This window comes from Muscardinus avellanarius, assembly GCF_963383645.1.
Source record: "Muscardinus avellanarius genome assembly, chromosome: 2".
Lineage (NCBI taxonomy): Eukaryota > Metazoa > Chordata > Mammalia > Rodentia > Gliridae > Muscardinus > Muscardinus avellanarius.
Genome location: NC_137787.1, coordinates 118,009,838 through 118,031,640, shown reverse-complemented (window position 1 = coordinate 118,031,640; position 21,803 = coordinate 118,009,838). Strand labels below are relative to the sequence as shown.

At 40.0% G+C, this 21,803-nt stretch overlaps 1 protein-coding gene across 1 annotated transcript in view; it reads left to right on the top strand.

Annotated features, from left to right (window-relative positions):
- EPB41L5 (erythrocyte membrane protein band 4.1 like 5) overlaps nucleotides 1–21,803 on the top strand; it is a gene marked incomplete at both ends in the record, with an annotated part of 134,240 nt that overhangs the window by 102,482 nt on the left and 9,955 nt on the right. Inside the window, 5 exons of the mRNA XM_080688965.1 lie at nucleotides 520–584; nucleotides 8,299–8,389; nucleotides 10,025–10,099; nucleotides 12,172–12,213; nucleotides 12,999–13,129. Of these exons, the coding sequence (XP_080545091.1) occupies nucleotides 520–584; nucleotides 8,299–8,389; nucleotides 10,025–10,099; nucleotides 12,172–12,213; nucleotides 12,999–13,129 (404 nt within the window). The remainder of the gene's footprint in view (nucleotides 1–519; nucleotides 585–8,298; nucleotides 8,390–10,024; nucleotides 10,100–12,171; nucleotides 12,214–12,998; nucleotides 13,130–21,803) is intronic.

Below are 21,803 nucleotides of genomic sequence, written 5' to 3'. Positions count from 1 at the left end.
GGAAATGTTACTTATGTTGGTTATACATCTATATATATTTTTCAAAAATTCACTGAACCATACATTTAAAATGATGCATTTTTCTTATAAATTATACCTCAAGAAAGCAGGGGACAAACTGAGCTCAGAAAAATTTATTTTTCTTCTATAATATTCCTCACACTTCAGGAAAATTAAAACCAGTAAGTATACCGTGCAACATGTTTCTTTTTAACATTTACATTCAAAATACTCTGGGATTAAACCTTTGTGAATTGTGTATATATTGAGTTAGCACACTATGATGTTTTAAGTAATTGGTAACAGGACAGTAAGAATGTGGGATTTGTATATCAAACATACTGAAATGGGATCTTAGGCTATTAGTTTAGGATGTGATTGCACTAGATAAAGGTAAGGTATGATTGCCTCTTACTTGGACTGAAGTAAGCTATATTTCTATTTTCATTGGAAACATAATTTTTTAATTTTAGTAATCTTAACAAAGATTAAATTTGTTTTAATGGTTTTATTTCCTAGATTACAAGAGAAGATAGCTTTTTAAGTCATAATAACACCAATGTTCAAGATGCTGCCACAAGCAGGTATAGTTCCATGTAGATCGATGCTCTCGTCCTTTCTTGATATTTTTTTGGGGGGATGAGAGAATGTGGGGGATGTCTTCTTCCCCACTCTGCCATCACATTTTTCATGATAACTCTTTGAAAGATAGCTTGAATTCACTTTTTTTCATTTATTGCAGAGTTGCTTTATATTAAGTTTTAGATTATTTGAAGAGACTCCTAATTAGTCTCTCTGCAGTCTCACTTGTCTTCAAATGAGACAAACAGTAGAGAGCAAAAACCATCTTTACAGATTTTTTTGTGTGTGTGGTGGCACTGGGGTTCCCGGAAATCCTTCTACCTCCGGGCTACACTCCCAGACACCTATTTTTTATATATTTCTATTTGGAAATGGTCTCCTAAGCCAGCACGGCTGGCTTCGAACCTGCGCGATCCTCCTGTCTCTGCCTCCCAAGCGCGGGGATTACAATTTTTAATCTCAAAGATAATGTTGAAAAATGTTTATTACTTCTCTTGGATTTTGTTGTTAACTTCGATGTTACCTTGTCATTACAGTGACCTCTTCTAACATACTTACCTACCAGTAGCACTCACAGTAAACAGTTTTTCTGCTGCATCCTCCAGTTCTTCTCTGCCACTCTTGTAATTGTTGATGCCATGCCTTTTATCTGTCTTGTTAGCTTTCATTTCTTGTTCTGTGCTGCTTGGTTTTGTAATCACTATCTACTGATCTGTTCTGAATTGGTGCTTTAAAATGCTAAGTGAGTGAGCTTCTCCCCCCCTTTTATTTAAAACTTATTCAATGGAGGGTTTTCAGATAATATTCTTTTCTACATGCTATAATCAACATAGCAAGTAAGCATATAGAATGCTTTGCATAAAGGACTTCACAGTTAGTACTTAACAAACATCAGGAAAAACTGGTCTAATAAATATTAGTGCTAATGTTTTTATTTATTTTATCATTTTAATTTTTTTATTTTATTTATATTTTGGTGGTACTGGGGTTCCTGGAAGCCCGTCTACCTCCGGGCTACACTCCCAGACCTATTTTATAGTTTTTATTTGGAAACAGGGTCTCTTAAGCCAGCGCAGCTGGCTTCAAACCTTCACGATCCTCCTGTCTCTACCTCCCAAGCACGGGGATTACAAGCGTGCACCACCACGCCCGGCTATTTTTTATTTTGTAATTATTTTCTTTTATTACTATTATTATTGTAATGTTGAAATTGAGTCGGGGGTCTCAAAGGAGGTAAAACCCAGCAAAGGAGTGTGATATTAGGCCCCTTTTATTAAAGTGTCTGTCGCTCCTAGTTGAGGTCTGGAGACCATTATTGGAGGGCTGTCAGTCCGCAGAATTGTGCCACAGAGAGGAAGTGAGGGTATTTTTATAGCCAGGGTCTTGGGGGAGGGGGCAAGTGGTGTTGGGAATTCTGGTTCTCTCACGACATCTGGAGTCTGCCCCGTGACATCTGGAGTCTGGCTGCCCATGAAGGGAGGTAGGGAATTGACCTATCATCCTGGCCCTTTGGTGATATTGGTCGACGACCAAGTCAATAACTACTTCCTGCTGTTAGAGGGGATGTCGTTATCTATCAGGGGGCCCTTGGCCAGGAGAGGTTGGGTCATTTGGTAGTAGGCAGGTGAGAGTGTGGCTGCAGCAGGAGTTGACTGAAGGTTACCCTGGACAGCTTGGTAATGCACATTTGAATGAACTTTAGCAGACAAGGGTCTATTAAAAAAGAAAAGGCAGATCATGAGAATGGGTCCCAGGAAGGGAAGGAGTCCATCAGTTACTGGCCCTTGGAACCCTTCCAGATATGAGGTAGACTGACGATATTGTGTTTTTAGATTCTTGCCTAACTTGATCAGAGTTTGGACATTTTCCTCCACTAGACTAGATTTATTAATATAATAGCAGCATTTTTCCTGAGAAAGAGAAAGACAAACATCACCCTTTTCAGCAGTGAGTAAATGGAAAGCCCTTCTATTTTGGAGGGCTACCCTAGCAAGGGAGGTAATTTGTTGCTGAAGGGAGGCCAAAGAGTAGATTGTAGATTCAAGAGCCATTTTAAGTCGTCTCTGCTTGGATTAGGCAATATGTGTCAGTCTGGTTAAATAGAAAATATACTATTGGGTCAGGAGCATCAGTAACAGATTTTAGAGAGAGTTCAATACTTATGGCTGTCTGGCATCCAGAGAGAGAGAGCACTGTGATGATTCTACCTTGTGGTCGGCCCAATGTTTTATGGAGGGGGACAGATAGGTCTCCTTCATGGTGAATTTCCAGACATAAGCAGGTGGGCCTGCTCAGAAGAACAGACCTTAGTGGCCCCCGACATTGTACAGGAGAATTTGTCAGGAGACTGTGATAACAGACCCCATTTTAGCCGAGTAAGATGATGCCAGTTGGGGTCACCCAGCAGTTTGGCCATAGTAGGTGTGGTGAGGATCCCTGTAAAACCCCAGTCCACCATGGTTGGAGATGTTTTGGTTGAAGCAACTTGAGGAGGACTTGGTCTCCCGGCTTAAGGGACTTGGCTGCTGGGTGTGAAGCTGCTTCTTCCATCCCAGGTTGGGGAAGATATCGGTCAGCGTGTTCCCAAAGGAAGTGCTTGAGAAAAGACAAGTAGGGGAGATAGGAAGTCAAGGGAGGGGGATTTGAAGAGAAAGAGTGATTAAGCAAAAAAGGGTGACCATACAGCGATTCAAAGGAGCTCATGAAGGTGGGGCTTCTAGGGCTTGTCGGGGATTCCTCTCCGGGACTTGGGAGGAAGAGACCTGAAATGATGCAAAGTCACAAGATGGAGACTGTGACCCAGCAGAATTAGAAAATGGCAGCTGATGGGGGTCTCCAGCCAGTAGGACTTGGGTGGTGGAACAGTGGGGACAAAGGGAGGGGTAGGAATGCAAGAAAAAGAAGGCCTGGATATAAAGGACTTTCAACCATTTACCAGATAATTTACAAAAGTTACTGAGATCAGTCAGGATATTAAAATCCAGAGTTCTGTTTTTGGGCCACCAAGACATCTAATTTGTACTGAGGCCATCCCATGTTACAATAGAAACAGAGGCGTGCAGGGCATAAATCTTCCAATAGCCCCAGGATCTGGAGATTAGCAAGGAGACAACCTAGTGGGGATCCGGAACCCATTTTGGAATTTTGGCTTCCCATGTCTGGTCCATGGGCAAGAATGAAGAACAGGAGACATATGTCTTCATTGTCCTTGTCAACATCTGGGAATGGGGCCAAGAGGGTAGGAGGGACATCTCCTCTCCCTTCTCAGGGCTGGAGGAACCAAGAGGACAGGAAGGATTTCTCCACTCCCTTCTCAAGGACGGAGGACAACCTGGTTGTTCAGAGGCAACTCTGATGCGGCCACACATTTGGATAAACAGAGAAGCCGGAGGCAAGAAGCTGGAGGAGATGGGCCTGGTGGAACCACTGGGGAGTCACAGGGGCTCAGGGAGGGTTAAAAAAAAAGAGAAAAAAAAATAAAATAAGAATAAATCCTCCAGGGTTTTGGCACCAAATGTAACATTGAAATTGAGTCAGGGGTTGCAAAGGACGAAAAATCCAGCAAAAGAGTGTGATACTAGGCTCCTTTTATTAGTGTCTGTTATTCCTGGTCAAGGTCTGGAGACTGATATTGGAGGGCTATCAGTCTGCCGAGTTGCACCGCAGAGGGGAAGTGAGGGCATTTATGTAGCCGGGGTCTTAGGGGTGGAGGCTAAGTGGTGTGGAAATGCCAGTCCTCCCACAACATCTGAAGTCTGCCCTGTGACATCTGAAGTCTCACGACATCTGGAGTCTGGCTTCCAGGGTTCTGCCTCCTGTCCAAGCTGCCCATGGCAGGGGGACCTGACCTATCAATTATTAAAGTTTTATTTAGAATAATCTTTTTTTCTTTTCTTTTTTTTTTTTTTTGTGGTACTAGGGTTGGAACCCAGAGGCTTCCTACCTCTGGGCTATACTCCCAGACTTATTTTATATTTAATTTGGAAACAGGGTCTCACTAAATTGCTGAAAGCCTCACTAAGTAGCCAAGGCTGGCTTCGAATCTGTGCGATCCTCCTGTCTCAGCCTCCCAAGCACGGGGATTACAAGCGTGAGCCACCACGCCCAGCTAGAATAATCTCTTCAAAAATTTTTGTTTACCCAGAAGAGGGAAATGAGAATAGTACTACCCTGTGATCATCAGGAGTTTTATTGAACTCTTGAAACTAGAAGGAGCCTAGCTAGAATATACTCCAATGTCCAGATTTTTGTGTGTGTGTGTGGTACTGGGGATGGAACCCAGGGGCATTCTACCTCCCAGTTACATCCACAGCCCTATTTTATAGTCTTTTTAGTGTTTGAAACAGGGTCTCACTGTGTTGCGAAGGGCCTTGATAAGTAGCTGAGGATGTCCGCAAACCGTGATTCTCTGGTCTCCTGAATGCTGGGATTATAAATGTGAGCCACCACGCCCGGCTTCCAGATTTCTTTTTTTTTTTTTCCCCCATACTGGGGATTAAACCCAGGGGCATTCTACCTCTAAACTATACCCACAGTCCTATTTTTTATTTCTTATTTTGAAACAGGATCTCAGTAAGTTGAGGAGGACCTAAATAGCTGAGGCTGGCAATAAACCTGTGATCCTCCTTTCTCAGCCTTCAAAGTACTAAAATTCTAATCACATACCACCATGCCTGGCTCCGGATTTATTTTTCTACATGGTTATTTCTATTTTTAATGATATGTATTCCGAACTGGGCGTAGTGGCACACGCTTGTAATCCCAGCATTCAGGAGCCTGAGATCGGAGGATTGCGGTTCTCAGACAGCTTCAGCTACTTAGTGAGGCCCTCTTTCAAAATAATGAATAAAATATAAGGCAGGGGGTGTAGCTTGGAGGTCGAATGTTCCTGGGTTCCATCACCAGACCCTCAAAAAAAAAAAAAAAGAAATAATATGTATTTCCCCAGGATTTGAAATGCATCCTTTGGGACATGCTGAATTCTAGGAATGTCTGTGCCTCTCTACCTTCAGTGAAACCTGAGTTAGGCAAAACAAACATCAGCCCTAGGCAGCTGTCCTATAGGGAGTTCACACAGATCCAAACAGGCAACACAGTTACTTGGAAACCAGGTCCTCACATCAAGAATATGAGCCAGAGCTGCTGGCTAAACAACCCTTGCCCCAGGGAGCAAAGGACTGGAATAAGTTGAAATACCACAAAGTTCTCTGCTGTGTTTCGCTGGCTCCTGGTTAAGCATTTGCTTGTTCACTGTAAAACTTGGACCGTATTTCAGAATCCAGCCTGACTGTTACCATTTTTGCAAAGTTTTTTTGGTGTTTCTTCAGTGGACTAGTCCCTGGGAATTAGCTAATATCATCACAGGAAAACATGATAATTCCATGGAGAGTCCTGAGGCATTCCCAGTTTTGGAGATGGAAACTCATCAGGATCCTTGAGGTCCTTGGCTTGTGTGGCAGAAAGAATTTCAGCACACACCATTCTTGTTAGACCTGTCTGGAGGAAGACACTCTGTTCTCAGCTGCCAGACCTATTGGCCACAGATGCTTTGGCACGCTCTCATATGGCTAGTCCTGCTACAATATCCAGAGCACCCTAGGTGTTGCTTCTCCCTTCTGCAGCAGAGCTCCCAACCTGTGTCCTCAGATGGTGACTTCTCAATATTTCCTGGCCATTCTTCCATAGCCGGGATATCTGTATAATTTCGGATCCACTAAATTTTCCCATTCATATATTTTATAATAGCTTTTTTCCCCTTTATTTTTGGGGGAGGGGTACTGGGGGTGGGACCCAGGGTTTTTTCTACCTTCAGGCTATACTCCCAGACCTATTATATATATATATTTTTTTTTTGGGGGGGTGGTACTTGTTGCGGGGTGAAATGTGCGTGGTGTGTGTGTGGGGAGAAGTAATTCCCCACCACCACCACACAAACAGACAAACAGAAAAACTGTGGATTCTTGTCCTAAGCTAAGAATAAATATTTATCGCTTGGACAGCTGCTGAAGATTTAAAGAAGTTTATTAAAAAGATAGAAATATAGGAATAATTACAGCCCTGTGCCGGAGGTGAGCACAGGGGGGCAATTCGAATAAAAATGCTATAGAATTCCAGTTTACTAAGTGTTTTATCTGGACCAAGTCTGTGGCAGGTCCTTTGATCTGGAGATAATGCTACCCTTTATCTCCAGCCCTGGTTCTGCTGTCTCCAGGTGGATCTGCCCCAGAAGGGGGGGCAGCCCCATCTCAGACCACCTTTTGTTCCATCCCCCCAGATGTGTGAACTTGTTTCTCCAGGATCTGGGATTTCCTCTCCTCTCTGGCTCCAGCCTTCTTTCTCTTTTAAAATGTAAATTACAAGTCTCCTTCTTCCTGCTAGCTAGCCCTGGCTTTCTTAGTAAAGAAGATATATTCTTTAAAATTGGACTTCTTTCCCAATATTGATACACTAATAAATTTTAAAACCTCTTCCCAATACTAGTACAGTACTGGGGTTCCTGGAAGCCCTCTACCTCTGGGCTACACTCCCAGACCTATTTTTACATTTTTTTTTAAAATTTGGAAACAGGGTCTCCTAGGACAGCTAGCGCGACTGGCTTTAAACCTGCACAACCTGCACGGTCCTCCTGTCTCCGCCTCCCAAGCACGGGGATTACAAGCGTGTGCCACCACGCCCGACCCTATTTTATATTTTATTTTGAAACAGGGTCTCACTAAGTTGCTGAGAGCCTCACTAAGTAGCTGAGGCTGGCTTTGAACTTCTACAATCCTCCTGTCTCAGCCTCTCAACTGAAAGGACAAAGTTTGATCACACCAGAGACCACCTTGTAGCCAAGAGATTTATTGGAGGGGCCAGTATGAAAGGAAGAGAGAGAGAGAGAGAAAGAGAGAGACAGACAGAGGGGGAGAGAGAAAGAAGAATCCGAGAAGAGAGAGAGCATGTGCTGGGATCAGGGTTATATAGGGGCTTGGGGTTACAGATTGGGGGCCAATAGGATAGGAGAAATGCCCTTTGAACTAATTGGCTAGAGTCCCATGGGAGGGGGTCCTGCGGCCAGGTAATTGGCTTGGGGTCAGCAGGGAATGTCCCTTTCACTGATTGGCCAAGGGCACCAGGAGGGGGCAGGTCTCCTAGGTAAGTGAACAGGTGCGGTCAGAGGGGGATGGTATCTTAACTGGTCAGACCAGGGCCTTTCAGGAGACTTAACTTATGGGGGGGGGGATCTGAAATAAGAACCTAATTAATCTAACAAGTCTGACGTCAATAGAGTTTGACTCTGATATAAAGGCTTGGAGACAGGTTTCACATAGGCACCTGAGTGCGATACTGTCTACCATACACTCCTCAGAAGCTGCCACTCTCCCCCACATGAATTCTTTATTCTTCTTTCCTAGTTCACTTCTTTAAAAATTCTGCCTTGCCAGGCATGGTGGCACACACTTGTAATCCCAGCATTTGGGAGGCTGAGGCAGGAGGATTGCAGTACGTGGACAGTGTCCACTACTACTTAGTGAGGCCCTTTGTAACTCTGTGAGACCCTGTTTCAAAATAAGGAATAAAAAAAAAAAAAATAGGTCTAGGGATATAGCTCAGAGGTAGAATGCCTCTGGGTTTCATCCCCAGTAGTGCAAAAAAAAAAAAAAAAAAAAAATCCTGCCTTTTCCTGTACAGGTCCTCCATGATCTGAATTTATCTTTTTTTTTTTTTTTTCCTCAGTGCTATATTAAACGAGAATAACCTGTTCCTCTCCAAAGATTTTCTTGCTCCAGTGAATACTAACCCAGTGGACAATGATTCTATTCTAAAGGTAAGAACACAAGTTTCTCCAAAGGCAATATTGCATTGATTCCTAGTATAACCAGGGACATCTAGTGATTTCGGATTAGCACTGGAACTTAAGCTATGAGAGACACACTGAGTCTCACCTGTCTAGGGAGGACCTCATTGTCACATCTTTCCCCAAGAGTATTGAGGATTGAACCCAGAAGTATTCTACCTTTAATCTACACCCCCAGCCCGATTTTATTTATTAGAAACAGGGTCTCACTAGGTTAATGAGTGACTTACTACTTGCTGAGGCTGTCTTCAAACCTGTGATCCTCCTGTCTCAGCCTCCCAAGTACAGGGATTAAAGGTGTGTGGCACAACACCCGGCTTGAAATTTTATCTTCTATTGTTTTCAAATTTTACCTCCTTGCTGGGCGTGATGATGCACATTTGTAATCTCAGTATTTGGGAGGCTGAGACCAAAGGATCACGGTTTGTGGACAGCCTCAGCTACTTAGCTAGGCACTCTGCAAATCAGTGAGACCCTGTTTCAAAATAAAGAATAAAAGCCGGGCGTGGTGGCGCACGCTTGTAATCCCCGCGCTTGGGAGGCGGAGACAGGAGGATCGCGCAGGTTCGAAGCCAGCCGTGCTGGCGTAAGAGACCCTGTTTCAAAAAATATAAAATAGGTCTGGGAGTGTAGCCCGGAGGAAGGAGGGCTTCCAGGAACCCCAGTACCACAAAAAAAAAAAAAAAAAAAAAAAGAATAAAAAATAGGGCAGGGGTTGTAGCTCGGAGGTTGAATAACCCTGGGTTCCATTCCCAGACCCACAAAAAAATAAACTAAAAATTAAAAAAGACTTTAAAAATAGGGTTAGGGGTATAGCTCAGAGGTATAATACCCCTGGGTTCCATCTCTGGTACCACCAAAAAAAAAAAAAAAATTTACCTCCTCATACACTGCAATGTAGAATTGTGTCCTACATAACATTCTTCATGTTTAAAATTAATAAGAAATATAAACATTTGTGAGGGAGAATTTATATTGTATTTATTTGTAAGCAATGAAGTGCCCTATATATCTCAAGAAGCATTTGGAATTAGGCACCTGCTTGATTCACTGTCTCCTGTGCTGAACCTTTTGCCCCTCTCAGCGTAGTATAAAGGAATCCAGAATAGCCCTGACCTCACCCAGGATTATCTCAACAAAAGAAATAACTGGATGAAAATTTCCAGAACACTTCCTTTTTATGTTGTAATGATAGTCTAGGTTCCTTTCAGTCATTAATAATCATGGTTCCTAAATATCCCTGTGTTAAAAGGATAAATACTAACTAGGCCTTGGCTAGACTTGTCTTTCTAGAGTATCCTCTAGGATCTTTTTTTTGGGGGGGTGGTACTGGGGTTCCTGGAAGCCCTTCTACCTCCGGGCTACACTCCCAGACCTATTTTTACATTTTTTATTTGGAAACAGGGTCTCCTAAGCCAGCGCGCGCGGCTGGCTTTGAACCTGCGCGATCCTCCTGTCTCTGCCTCCCAAGCGCGGGGATTACAAGCGTGCGCCACCACGCCCGGCCAGCCTTGGCTAGACTTATAGAATTGAGAGGAGATAGGAAAAAATTAGCCTGATGATGAATGAATTATTTAACAATTCTAGATGTCTTGTCTTCCATAGGATGCTACAGATGAATTGGATGCCTTGATATTATCTCTAACTGAGAATCTAATTGACCACACAGTTACACCTCAGGTAAATATGTTATAACACAGCAAGTTTGGAAGGAAATTCTCTTTTGAAAATGAAGAGTTTAGGTAAACAAATAAAAAGACTTTTTGTAAGGATAGGAAGGAATCACAGTTCGAACAGTAAATAGTTTTGATCACAATGGGTGTGTGAAGTGGTGCGGTGATGGAAACCAAGTGCAATTTTTAAATCCCAAAGCAGAGAGCTGGGGTTGGAGCTTGGGAGTAGGATGCTTGTCTAGCTTGCCAGGGATTCTTCTATCCCCGACCTCCACAAAAAAAGTAAAAGACTGTTTTTATATCACCAATGTATTTTTCCTTCCCTAAGAACTTAGAAGGCACATTTAAAAATCAATATAGCCAGGCGTTGTGGTGCATACTTTTAATCACAGCATTTGGGAGGCTGAGACAGGAGGATTGCAGCATTTTAGAGGCTGAGACAAGAAGATTGAACTGCCTCAGCTACTTAGTGAGGCCCTTTGCAACTCTGTGAGACCTTGTTTCAAAATAAAGAATAAAAAATAGGGATAGGGTTGTAGCTTGGAGGTAGAATGCCCCAGGGTTCCATCCCCAATACTACAAAAATAAAGAAATTAATTAATAAAATAAAAGTCAGAATATAGATTTTTACGCATTTGAAGTTCTAGTCTTAGACTATATGTTCTACTACATTGATATATTTCTCAGTGATCAGAACTCGAACTCAGCCTTCTACTTTTAGTTTTTTAGTAGGTTTTGCTATGTGTTAAGATTCCCCCAGCATCTGTTATACAGTTGTTTAGCTGCTTTTTGTTTGTTCTTTCAAATGATCTTTTAAATTATTTCATCAAGCCTCAACCCCTCCAAATCTTTTGGCTTCTAATTTGTAGTTGTACTGATGTTATAATTTAATTTAGGAGAATTGTTATATGATAATTATGATAATTTATCTTCAGTAATATGTTTTTTTCATTCAAGATGTCTACATTTCCTATTAGAGTTGTGTAGTTATAGCCCCATCCCTAATATGAACTATCAACTTCTTTTTTATTTATAGATCCTTTGGCTTTTTTTTTTTTTTTTTTGTAACTCTAGGGATTAAATGTAAGGGCACTCTCCCACCACCAAGCTATATCCCTTGCTCTTTTAATTTTTTATTTAGAGACAGGTCTCACTAAGTTTTCCAGACCATTGTACCCATCCCTTCAAGCTTTTTGTGCTACTATTTATTTATTTATTTATTTATTGTGTGTGTGTGTGTGTGTGTGTGTGTGTGTGTGTGTTGCTGGGGATTGAACCCAGGGGCATTTTACCTCTGAGCTATACCCCCAGCCCAATTTTTTAAAAATTTTTTATTTTGAAACAGGGTCTTACTAAATAGCAGAGGGCCTCACTAAGTACCTGAGGCTAGCCATGAACCTGGATCCTCCAGGCTCCGCCTTCCAAGTACTGGATTACAAGCATGCTTCACCAGGCGCGGCTTGGCTTTATGGTTTGATGTCTGGTATATCCTTATTTAGACATAAATTTTAGGATCATCTTATAATTTCCCCCAAAATTTATTTGGTGTGTTTACTATCTCCATCTACAGTTAATTCATTTCTCACCTATTGATAGATCTTTCAGTTAATACTTTGTATATTTTGAAGAAGGATGTCCTCTGAAGTACATATGTAATCATGGCATTTATACATCCTTGAGCTACTCTTAGCACTTTATAAAGTGTTCTTCTTTGCCATTTTTTCCTCTTAATTTCTCTTTTGATTGGTATAAAAAGTGACACCCTAGCTTTCTTTTAGTTGTTATTGGTTGAGGTATAATTTTCTTTTGTTTTCAGTCTTTCTGTATCTGTTGATTTTAGTTGGACCTTTTGTGAACAATATGGCTGCATCTCTTGAGAAATCTTGATAGTCTCTATACTCTGGTTCCAGAGTTTAACCCATTTATATTTACTATAATTATAGCTTATATTTGTAATACTCATTTCTCCCAATCTACTTTTTTGGTTACTATTTACCACATTTTCTCTCTTAAAGTATTATAATTATGAAAATAAGTCAGTCTTCCCTAAAGTAAACACATATATAAAATTTGTTTTAGGTATCTTCACCATCTGTGATCACACCCCGGTGGATTGTTCCAGTAAGTTCATAAAATTTGTGACTTTCTTTTGGTTACCCTGTTAGAGGAAGGCCTAAAGGCTCTCTGAGTTGTTTTTCTTTAAAAACATGGGGGTCATTATCAAAACTCTTCAAAGTAAGTTTAGTGACTTTAAATTTATGGCTTAGGTAGGCATGTTGGCACATAGTCCTTATTCTTGGGAGGCCTCAGCAACTTATGGAGACTCTCAAAAAAATGTTAAAAGGGGGGCGGGCTGGTAGTATAGCTTGGAAGTAGAATGCCCCTGGGTTCAATCCCTAGTAGCACAAAAAAAATAAAATAAGATGGGTATGGTGGCATATGTTTTTAATCCAAGTACTTGGGAGGTTGAGACAGGAAGATCACAGGTTCAAAGCGAGCCTTGGCAACTTAATGAGGCTCTCAGCAACCTAGTGAGACCCTATTTCCAAATAAGTAATAAAATTGGGTTGGGGATATAGCTTGGAGGTAGAATGCCTCTGGGTATAATCCCCAGTATTAATTAATTAATTGATTGATGTTTGTATTTGTGAGTATTTAAGGATATGGCCAAAATAAGAATCAGAGATGAGAGATTATAAAAAGCAAAATAACTGTGACCATCAAAATCTTCTTCCCTCCTGTCATAGTCTTCAGTGAAGCTGATTTAGAGCTGAAATGCTGACTTGGTAGTATCCCCACCCCTTTATATTTTATTTTTTTTTATTTTGAGACCAGATCCCATCAAATTGCCTGTATTGGTAGAGTTGCTGCCTCAGTGATCGTATGTGCTGTGCTTTCTTCTACAGCAGAGTGGTGCCATTTCTAATGGACTTGCAGGATATGGAGCATCTTTGGCAGATAAAGAAGGACATGATAATAAAGATAGAGCCTCACTGATCTCTCCTCCAGCACCATTCTTGGTAGATGCTGTGATGAGGTGAGACTTTCTCAGTTGCAGTTTTTAGTCACCTTTTAGTAGTAAAAAGAATAATAAAATTTATTTATTTATTTATTTATTTATTTATTTATTTATTTATTGTGGTACTGAGGATGGAACTTAGGGGCTTTCTACCACTGGGCTACACTCCCAGACCTATTTTATATTTTATTTGGAAACACGTTGCTGACATCCTTACTAAGTGTCTGGCTTCGAACCTGCATGATCCTCCCGTCTCAGCCTCCCAAGTACTGGGATTACAAGTGTGTACCACCATGCCTGGCAAAATTAACTCTATTTAAATAACAATACAATTCTTTTTTTCATCCATCTATCCATCCATCCCAGGGCTTCGCACATGCTTGACAAATACTCTGTCACTGCACTACATTCCCACCCCCTTTTAAAATTTATTTTATTTGGAGACAGGATCCCATCAAATTGCCTAGGATGACCTTGAAACTACAATCTCACCACCTCACCCTCCCATTTAGTTTGGATTACAGGTAGGCACTACTGTGCCTAGCCTTAAGTTCAACAATTAATTAAAATTATCAGTCTTTCTTTTATTTATAGCTTAGCACAGTGGGTTTTTTCCTTCCTACTAGTAATTTTCTACAAAATTATGATGTTTCTTTGTGAAGTCTTTGCTGGATTAAAATATTAACAAATCTGGACATGGTGGCACACACCTATTAATACCAGTACTTGAGAGTCTAAGACAAGAGAATCATGTTTGCAGCCAGCCTCAGCAACTTAGTGAGGGCCCCCCCCCACAACTTAGTGGAACCCTGTTTCAAAACATAAAATAGGGCTGAGGATATACCTCATAGAGAGAATGCCCCTGGGTTCGATCCCTAGTGCCACACACAAAAATAGATACTAACAGACTTGTCTTTTTTTTTTTTTTTTTTTTTTCGGGTCTGGGGATGGAACCCAGGGGTATTTGACCTCTGAGCTATACCTCCTGTCCTATTTTTTAATTTGTTTATATTGAAACAGGGTCTCACTAAGTTGCTGAGGCAGTTGTGTTATTTTTATGGCTTATGTCCGCGAACTGCAATCCTCCTGCCTCAGGTTCCCGAATGCTGGGATTACAAGCGTGCGCCACCACGCCTGGCTTAACAGCCTTGTCTTTAAATTTTTATGACTTTTCCTTTTATGCTGTACTATTCTGATTGTGAGTATTATACTAGTGATGACGGCAATGCCATCAGTACAGGTGAAGAGGTGTAGTATAAAGGTGAGGTAGAACCAGGTATGATGGTGCATGCTTCTAATCCCAGTACTTGGGAGGCTGAGACAGAAGAATTGCAGGTTCACAACCAACCTCAGCAATTTAGTGAGGCATTCTGCATCCTAGTGAGAGCCTGTTTCAAAATAAAGAATAAAAATAGGACTAGGGTTGTAACTTGGTGGTAGAATGTCTCTGGGTTCAAAATCCAGTACTGCCAAATGATAAATGAATGAATGAATGAAGATTCCCAAGATGATGGAGAATAGAATCTCGCTCTTAGAAGATGATCATTCAAAAACCTGGCACCCCCCATAGTCTAAAGCAGCCTCTATCGACTCCCTGGGTCGGAGACTCTGTGATACAACCCAGTAAAGGAGTAGTGGGGTCTGAGATACTACAGACTCGCGATCCAGAGCACCTTAAGTGAAGTCATAGTGACCCAAGGGAAGAACCCAGAGAAGGCACAAACTTCCAAAATCATGGGAAAGAGGAATAACACTGGAGCAATGAATGCCCACAACCCCACAACATCAGAACCGGATAAAACAGAAAATCAGAAATTTCTAGAAGATCAAATCAGGAAAATAACTGTAGAAATAATAGAGGTGCTTCAAAAAGAACTCAGAGAGAGCCAAAAAGAGATAAAGGATGCAATTAATGAAGTAAAGGCCTCAATTCAAAGCACAAACAACCGATTAGACCACATGGAGAACAGAATCTCGCTCTTAGAAGATGATCATTCCAAAAATGAACGCATAGTTTCTAATCTAGAAAAAAATATCCGACAGCAGGAATCTGACATTGAAGAAATATGGGCCCATTTTAAGAGAGCTAACCTAAGAATAATTGGAATAGAGGAGGGAAAAGAAAGTGAAACCAAAGGGATCAACAATCTCTTCAAGGAAGTAATAGCAGAAAATTTTCCAAACATAGAGCAAGAGGTTGATACACAGGTCCAGGAAACTTATAGAACTCCCTTTAGACAGGATCGGAGAAGAGGATCCCCATGCCACATAATTGTCAAAATGACCAATGTGGAAGCCAAGCAGAGAATCTTAAAGGCAACAAAAACAAAGGGCCAAGTGACATTCAGAGGCAAACCAATTAGAATCACTCCAGACTTCCCAAACCAAGTCATGAGAGCCAGAAGGGCTTGGAGTAACATATTCCAAACTCTGAAAGAAAACAACTTCCAGCCAAAAATTTCCTACCCAGCAAAACTTCCTATCAAATTAGATGGGGAAATAAGAAGCTTCCATTACAAACAGAAACTAAAGGCCTTTATGTCTTCAAAACCAGCGCTAGAGAAAATACTCAAAGAGATTAACTACAAAGAAGAAATAGGTAACACACACCAGAACTAGAGAAACAAGATTTTCCATCCAACAGACAACTAAGATTGGTTATCTGTGGAGATTCATTATTTATGTTAGTCTTTTACCTATCTCTAAATTGTATTGTTTGCTTTTATTATTGTTAATTTTTAGGATTTCTAGTTGAAATATTAATATACCTTCACATATAGCATTTGGAAATATTTTATCCCATTCTATCAGTAACTTTTAACTCTGTTTACATTGTCTTTGGATATACAATTTTTTTTATTTTTTAGGGAGTTTGTTTACCCTTTTGTTGCCTGTGCCATTGAAATCATATCCAAGAAATCACTGCCAATTTCAATGTTGAGAGTTTTTATGACCCAGATTTTCTTCTAAAAGTTTATAGTCTTAAGATTTATATTTAGGTCTTTTATCTATTTTGAGTTAATATTTGTATATGGTGTTAGGTAAGGGTCCAGTTTTATTCTTTTTCATGTAATTATTATTTTTCAACAATATTTAGTTAAAAGATTATTATTTCCTCCACCAAATGTTCATGGAAACCTTGTCAAAAATAACTTGACAATATATGGAAGAATTTAGCTCTAGGCTTTTATTTAACTCCAATGGTTTATATATCTGCTTTTAGAACAGTACTACACTGTTTCAATTACTGTTGCTTTATATGGTTTGAAATCAGAAAATATACATCTTCTAGCTTTGTTCTTCGAGATTGTTTTGGGTATCTAGAGTCCATATTCCATATCAGAATAGATTTTTTCTGAAAAATAAATAAATAAATGTATGATAGTTTCACCTAAAAAAAAAAAAAGAAAAAAATATTCTCTGGTAAGAAAGCAAAAAAAAAAAAATATTGAAATGTTATCGTTAAGTCATCAAAAGTTTGGTATCAGACAAATGAAACTGTTATGTGAGATTATCATCATTAATATTGGATAAATTGCTATAATACTAGATGTCAACCACTAAGCCAAGCATGGGAAGGAGGGATGGGGAGGGAACAGGGTGGGGATCGGGTAAGGGCTAACTGGGCAATGTGTGCATGTATGTCTACAAAAGTATTGTCTTTGTACCATTATGATGTATGAATACAGTACGCCAATAAAAAAATAAATTAAGAAAAATAAATTCACTTAAAAGAGAAAAAAAAAGATTCCCAAGAGGAGAGCCTCAAAGTAGCTTTACTGAGACCTCTTGTGCACCCATTTACACATTCTGCTACAGACAGAAACTGGTGTAAAAAGAGATCATCAAGCATTGACTGCTAGTATCATAACTACACCTGCTTTGCAAAAGACTTATAGTTACCTTCATTTGCACCATAGACCTTTTTCTTGATTAGCTGCCATTTCTCATATCCTCCTGGTGTTGAGAATATGAACCAATTGAAGAAGACACTTTCCCAATTAGAGGAAAAATTATTAAAGATAGTTATCTTGAAAGAAATTCATAGGTTAAGCTTTAAATTATTCCATTATCATCATAGTCTTTTTAGTAATATCATTATGCACTCAGCAAACACTTCTGACACGGAAGCATAATATTCTTGAGTTCCATCCTTTTTCCTGCAAATGATGTAATTGTGTTATTTTTATGACTTAGAATTCCATTGTGTGTATCTACCATAATTTCATAATCCATTCATCTATTGACGGACACCTTAGGCTGGTTTCATAGTTTGGCTATGGTACATTGAGCAACTATAAACTTGGAAATGCATGTGTCCCTGTAATAATATGATTTCAGTGCTTTTGGGAAGAACCTCACAAGTGGTATGGCTGGGTCATAGGTAGCTCCATTCCCAGTGTTGTAAGGAACCATACTGATCTCCATAGCAGCTATACTAATTTGTAGTCCCACCAGCAGTGTATAAGAGTTTTGCCACACCCTTGCCATCATTTATTGCTATTTGCATTTTTTTTTTCTTTTGGTGGTACTGGGGTTCCTGAAAGCCCTTCTACCTCTGGTCTACACTCCCAGGCCTATTTTATACTTTGTGTTTGGAAACAGTGTCTCTTTTTTTTTTTTTTTTTTTTTTTTTGCGGGTCTGGGGGTGGAACCCAGGGGCATTCGACCTCCGAACTACACCTCCTGCCCTATTTTTTATTCTTTATTTTGAAACCGGGTCTCACTGAGTTGCAGAGGGCCTTACTAAGTAGCTGAGGCTGTCCGTGAACCGCAATCCTCAGGTCCTAGCCTCCCGAATGCTGGGATTACAAGCGTGTGCCACCACGCCTGGCTGGAAACAGGGTTTCTTAAGCCAGCACACCTGGCTTTGAACCTGCATGATCCTCCTGTCTCCACCTCCTGTTATTTGTATTCTTGATGATTACCTTCTAACTGGAGTTAGATGGAATCTCAGAGTTAGATGGAAGGTAATTCCATCTAACTGGTGTTAGATGGAATTACCTTCTAACTAGAGTTAGTTTTTATTTGCATTTCCCTGATTGCTAATGATGTTGAACACTTTTTTATATTGTTTATTGGCTTTTTCTATTTTTTTTCTTTTGAGAAGTGTTTGTTCAGTTCTATTGCTCTGTGTGTGTGTGTGTGTGTGTGTGTGTGTGTGTGTGTGTGTGTGTGTTACTAGATATGGAACCCAGGGGCATTCTATCTTTGAGCTATACCATCATCCCTATTTTTTATTCTTTATTTTGAAACAAGGTCTCACTAGGTTGCAGAGGGCCTCACTAAGTAGCTGAGGCTGTCTGTAAACCTGCAATCCTCCTATCTCAGTCTCCCTAGTACTGGCATTACAAGCATGTGCCACCATGCCCAGCTTATTGCCTATATAATTAAAAATTAATTTTTAATATTTTTAGTATTGAATTTTTAAGCTATTTATATATTCTGGATAATAATCTATCAGGTGATAGCTGATGAAGATTTTCTCCCATTCTTTAGGCTTTCCTAGTAGGTTCTCCATAGTTTCCTTTGCTGCACAGAAGCTTTTTAATCTCATAAAATTCCCATTTATTTTATACCCCCCTCCCCCGGGCTTTGGAGTTCTTGTTAATGAAGTTGCTACCAGTGCCTATATGTTTGGCCCTGTGCCCCTTCTAGTAGTTGCAAAGTCTCTCGTCTAATTTCTAGATCCTTTATCTACATTGAGTTGTTTTTTGGGCAGGGTGAGAGGCTGGAGTTTAGTTCCATTTTTCTATATATGGTTAACCAGTTTTCCCAGCACCATTTGTTAGAAGGGCTGTCTTTTCTCCAGCATCTGTCTTTGGCTCCTTTGTCAAAGATCAAGTTGCTATCGGTTGTGAACCTTTGTTTCTGTATCCTCTATTCTGTTCCATTGATCTGTATGCCTGTTTCGTGCCAATACCACGTTGTTTTTCTCACTATAGCTTTGTAGTATAGTTTGAGGTTAGGTCTTGTGATGCTTCTGATTATTGTTGCTATGAATTGCTTTGGTTATTCTGGATCTCTCATTTTTTTCAGATTAATTTTAGGAGTGTTTTGATAATATGGCCTCTTTTTTTTTTTTTTTTTTTGGTACTGGGGTTCCTGGAAACCCTTCTACCTCTGAGCTACACTACAAGACCTATTTTTATATTTTTATTTGGAAACAGGGTCTCTTAAGCCAGCAAGGCTGGCTTCAAACCTGCGCGATCCTCCTGTCTCTGCCTCCCAAGCACAGGGATTACAAGCGTGCGCCACCACGCCCGGCAGTATGGCCATTTTGATGATGTTTATTGTGCCTATCCAGGAACATGAAAAGCTTTCACATCTTTCTATTTCTTTCTTTAGTGTTTAGTGTTTTCATTATAGAGGTGTTTTACTTCCTTGGTTATGTAGCTATTATATTCTTTTGGGGGCTATTGTGAATGAAATAGTTTTCTTTTGTGTGTGTGTGTGTGTGTGTGTGTGTGTGTGTGTGGCACTAAGGATTGAACCCAGAGGCATTTTACCTCTGAGCTAAACACCCCAGCCCAATTTTATTTCTTATGTGGAAACAGGGTCTCACTAAATTAACAGAGAGCCTTACTAAATTGTTGAGGCTGGCTTCGAACCTTCAATCCTCCTGTCTCAGCCTCCCAAGTATTGGGATTATGAGCATGCACCACCACACCTGGCTATCGAATGGGATTTTTTTTCTATATTTCCTTTCCAGTTGATTGATAATTGGTATATAGAAAGACTGTTTATTTTTATAAGTTGATTTTTGCTTATCAGCTCTAATTGTCTTTTAGTTTATTAGGTCTTTTAAGTATAAGATCATGTCATCAGTAAATAGAAATAATTTCACTCCTTTCCTTATTTGTATTCCTTTAATTTTCTTCTCTCTTTTTTTTATTGCTCTAGCTAGAATTTGTACTGTGTTGAATAGCAGTGATAATGATGGGCTTCTTTGTCTTGTTCCTGATTTTTGTTGTTGTTGTTGTTATTGTTTTCGTGGTACTGGGGGTGGAATCCAGGGGCTTTTCTACCTCCGGGCTATCCTTTCAGACCTGTATTATACTTTATTTGGAAACAAGGTCTCACTAAGTTGCTGAGAGCCTTACTCAGTAGACGAGGCTTGCTTCGAACCTATGCGATCTTCCTGTCTCAGCCTTCCAAGTGCGGGTGTTACAGCATGCGCCATTACGCCCAGCCTTGTTCCTGATTTTAACAGGAATTTTTCAGTATTTTCTCCATTTAGTATGATGTTGGTTCTGGGTTTCTCATATTGCCTTTATGATATTGAGATAGTTTCCTTCTAAACCTAGTTTCTTCAGTGTTTTTAACACAAAAGGATGTTGAATATTGTCAAATACTTTTCTCTTTCAAGAGGATCATATGGTTTTTGTCTTTCATTCTGTTTATGTGATGAATTACATTTTTTTTATTGGTGCATTATATTCATACATCATATTGGGTTAAAAAACTTGTGCGGACATACATGTACACACAACCGATTTAATCCCTACCCAATTCCCACCCCATTCCCTCCCTGTCCCTCCTTCCCTTGCTTGGCTTAGTGGTTGATTTCAATATGTTTAAGTACATTGTGTGTTTTAGAGATTTTCCTTCTTTTCCCCCTCCCATCCCCTCATTTAGGTTGTCTTGTTTGCTCCTCTGTAGGATTTCCTTTTTCATCTAGAGTTCCTCCAATGACCCATTTCTCCTTAGCTTTCACATATTAGGGAAAGCATCTGATTTCTTATTTTTTGTGACTGACTAATCTCACTTAGCATAATGTCCTCCAGCTCCATCCACTTCCCTGAAAATGATGTAATTGAGTTTTTTTTAATGACTAAGTAAAATTCCATTGTGTACATATCCCACAGTTTTGTAGTCCATTCATCTGTTGATGGACATCTTGGCTGGTTCCATAGTTTTTCTGTGGTGAATTATGTATATGAACATAGATACACATGCATTAGTTTGGTAGTTTGGTTTCCTTTCTTTTGGGTAGATACCCAGAAGTGGTATTGCTGAATGAAATGGTAGATTTGTTCCCATTCTTCTGAGGATACTCCATACTGTTTTCCAAAGTGGTTGCATTAATTTGCAATCCCACCAACAATGTCTTAGAGTTCCCACTTCTCCACATCCTTGCCAACATTTGTTGTTGTTTGTGTTTTGAATGATTGCCATTCTAGTTGGATTTAGGTGAAATCTCAGGGTAGTTTTGATTTGCATCAATATCACTGGCAATCAGAGGATTGCCAGTGATATTGAGCATTTTTTCATGCACTTATTGTCCATTTGAATTTCTTCTTTCGTGAAGTATCTAGTTTGCTTGCCCATTTTGTTATTGGATGCTTTGTTTTCTTAGTGTTGAGTTTCTTGAGTTCTCTGTGTATTCTAGATATTAATCCTCTACCAGAGGTATAAGTGGCAAAAATCTTCTCCCATTCTGTTGTTTCTCGATTGAGGTTCTTGACAGTTTCCTTTGCTGAACAGAAGCTCTTCAGTTTCATGCAATCCCACGTATTGATTCTCCTTTTAATTTGTTGTGCCTTTGGGGTCTTGTTGAGAAAGTTTTTATCTGTGCCTATGTGTTACAGTGTTGGATCTATGCCCTCTTCAAGGAGCTTCAAGGTCTCTGGTTTGATTTCCAAGTCTTTGATCCATCTTGAATTGACTCTTGTGCAGAGTGAGAAAGTGG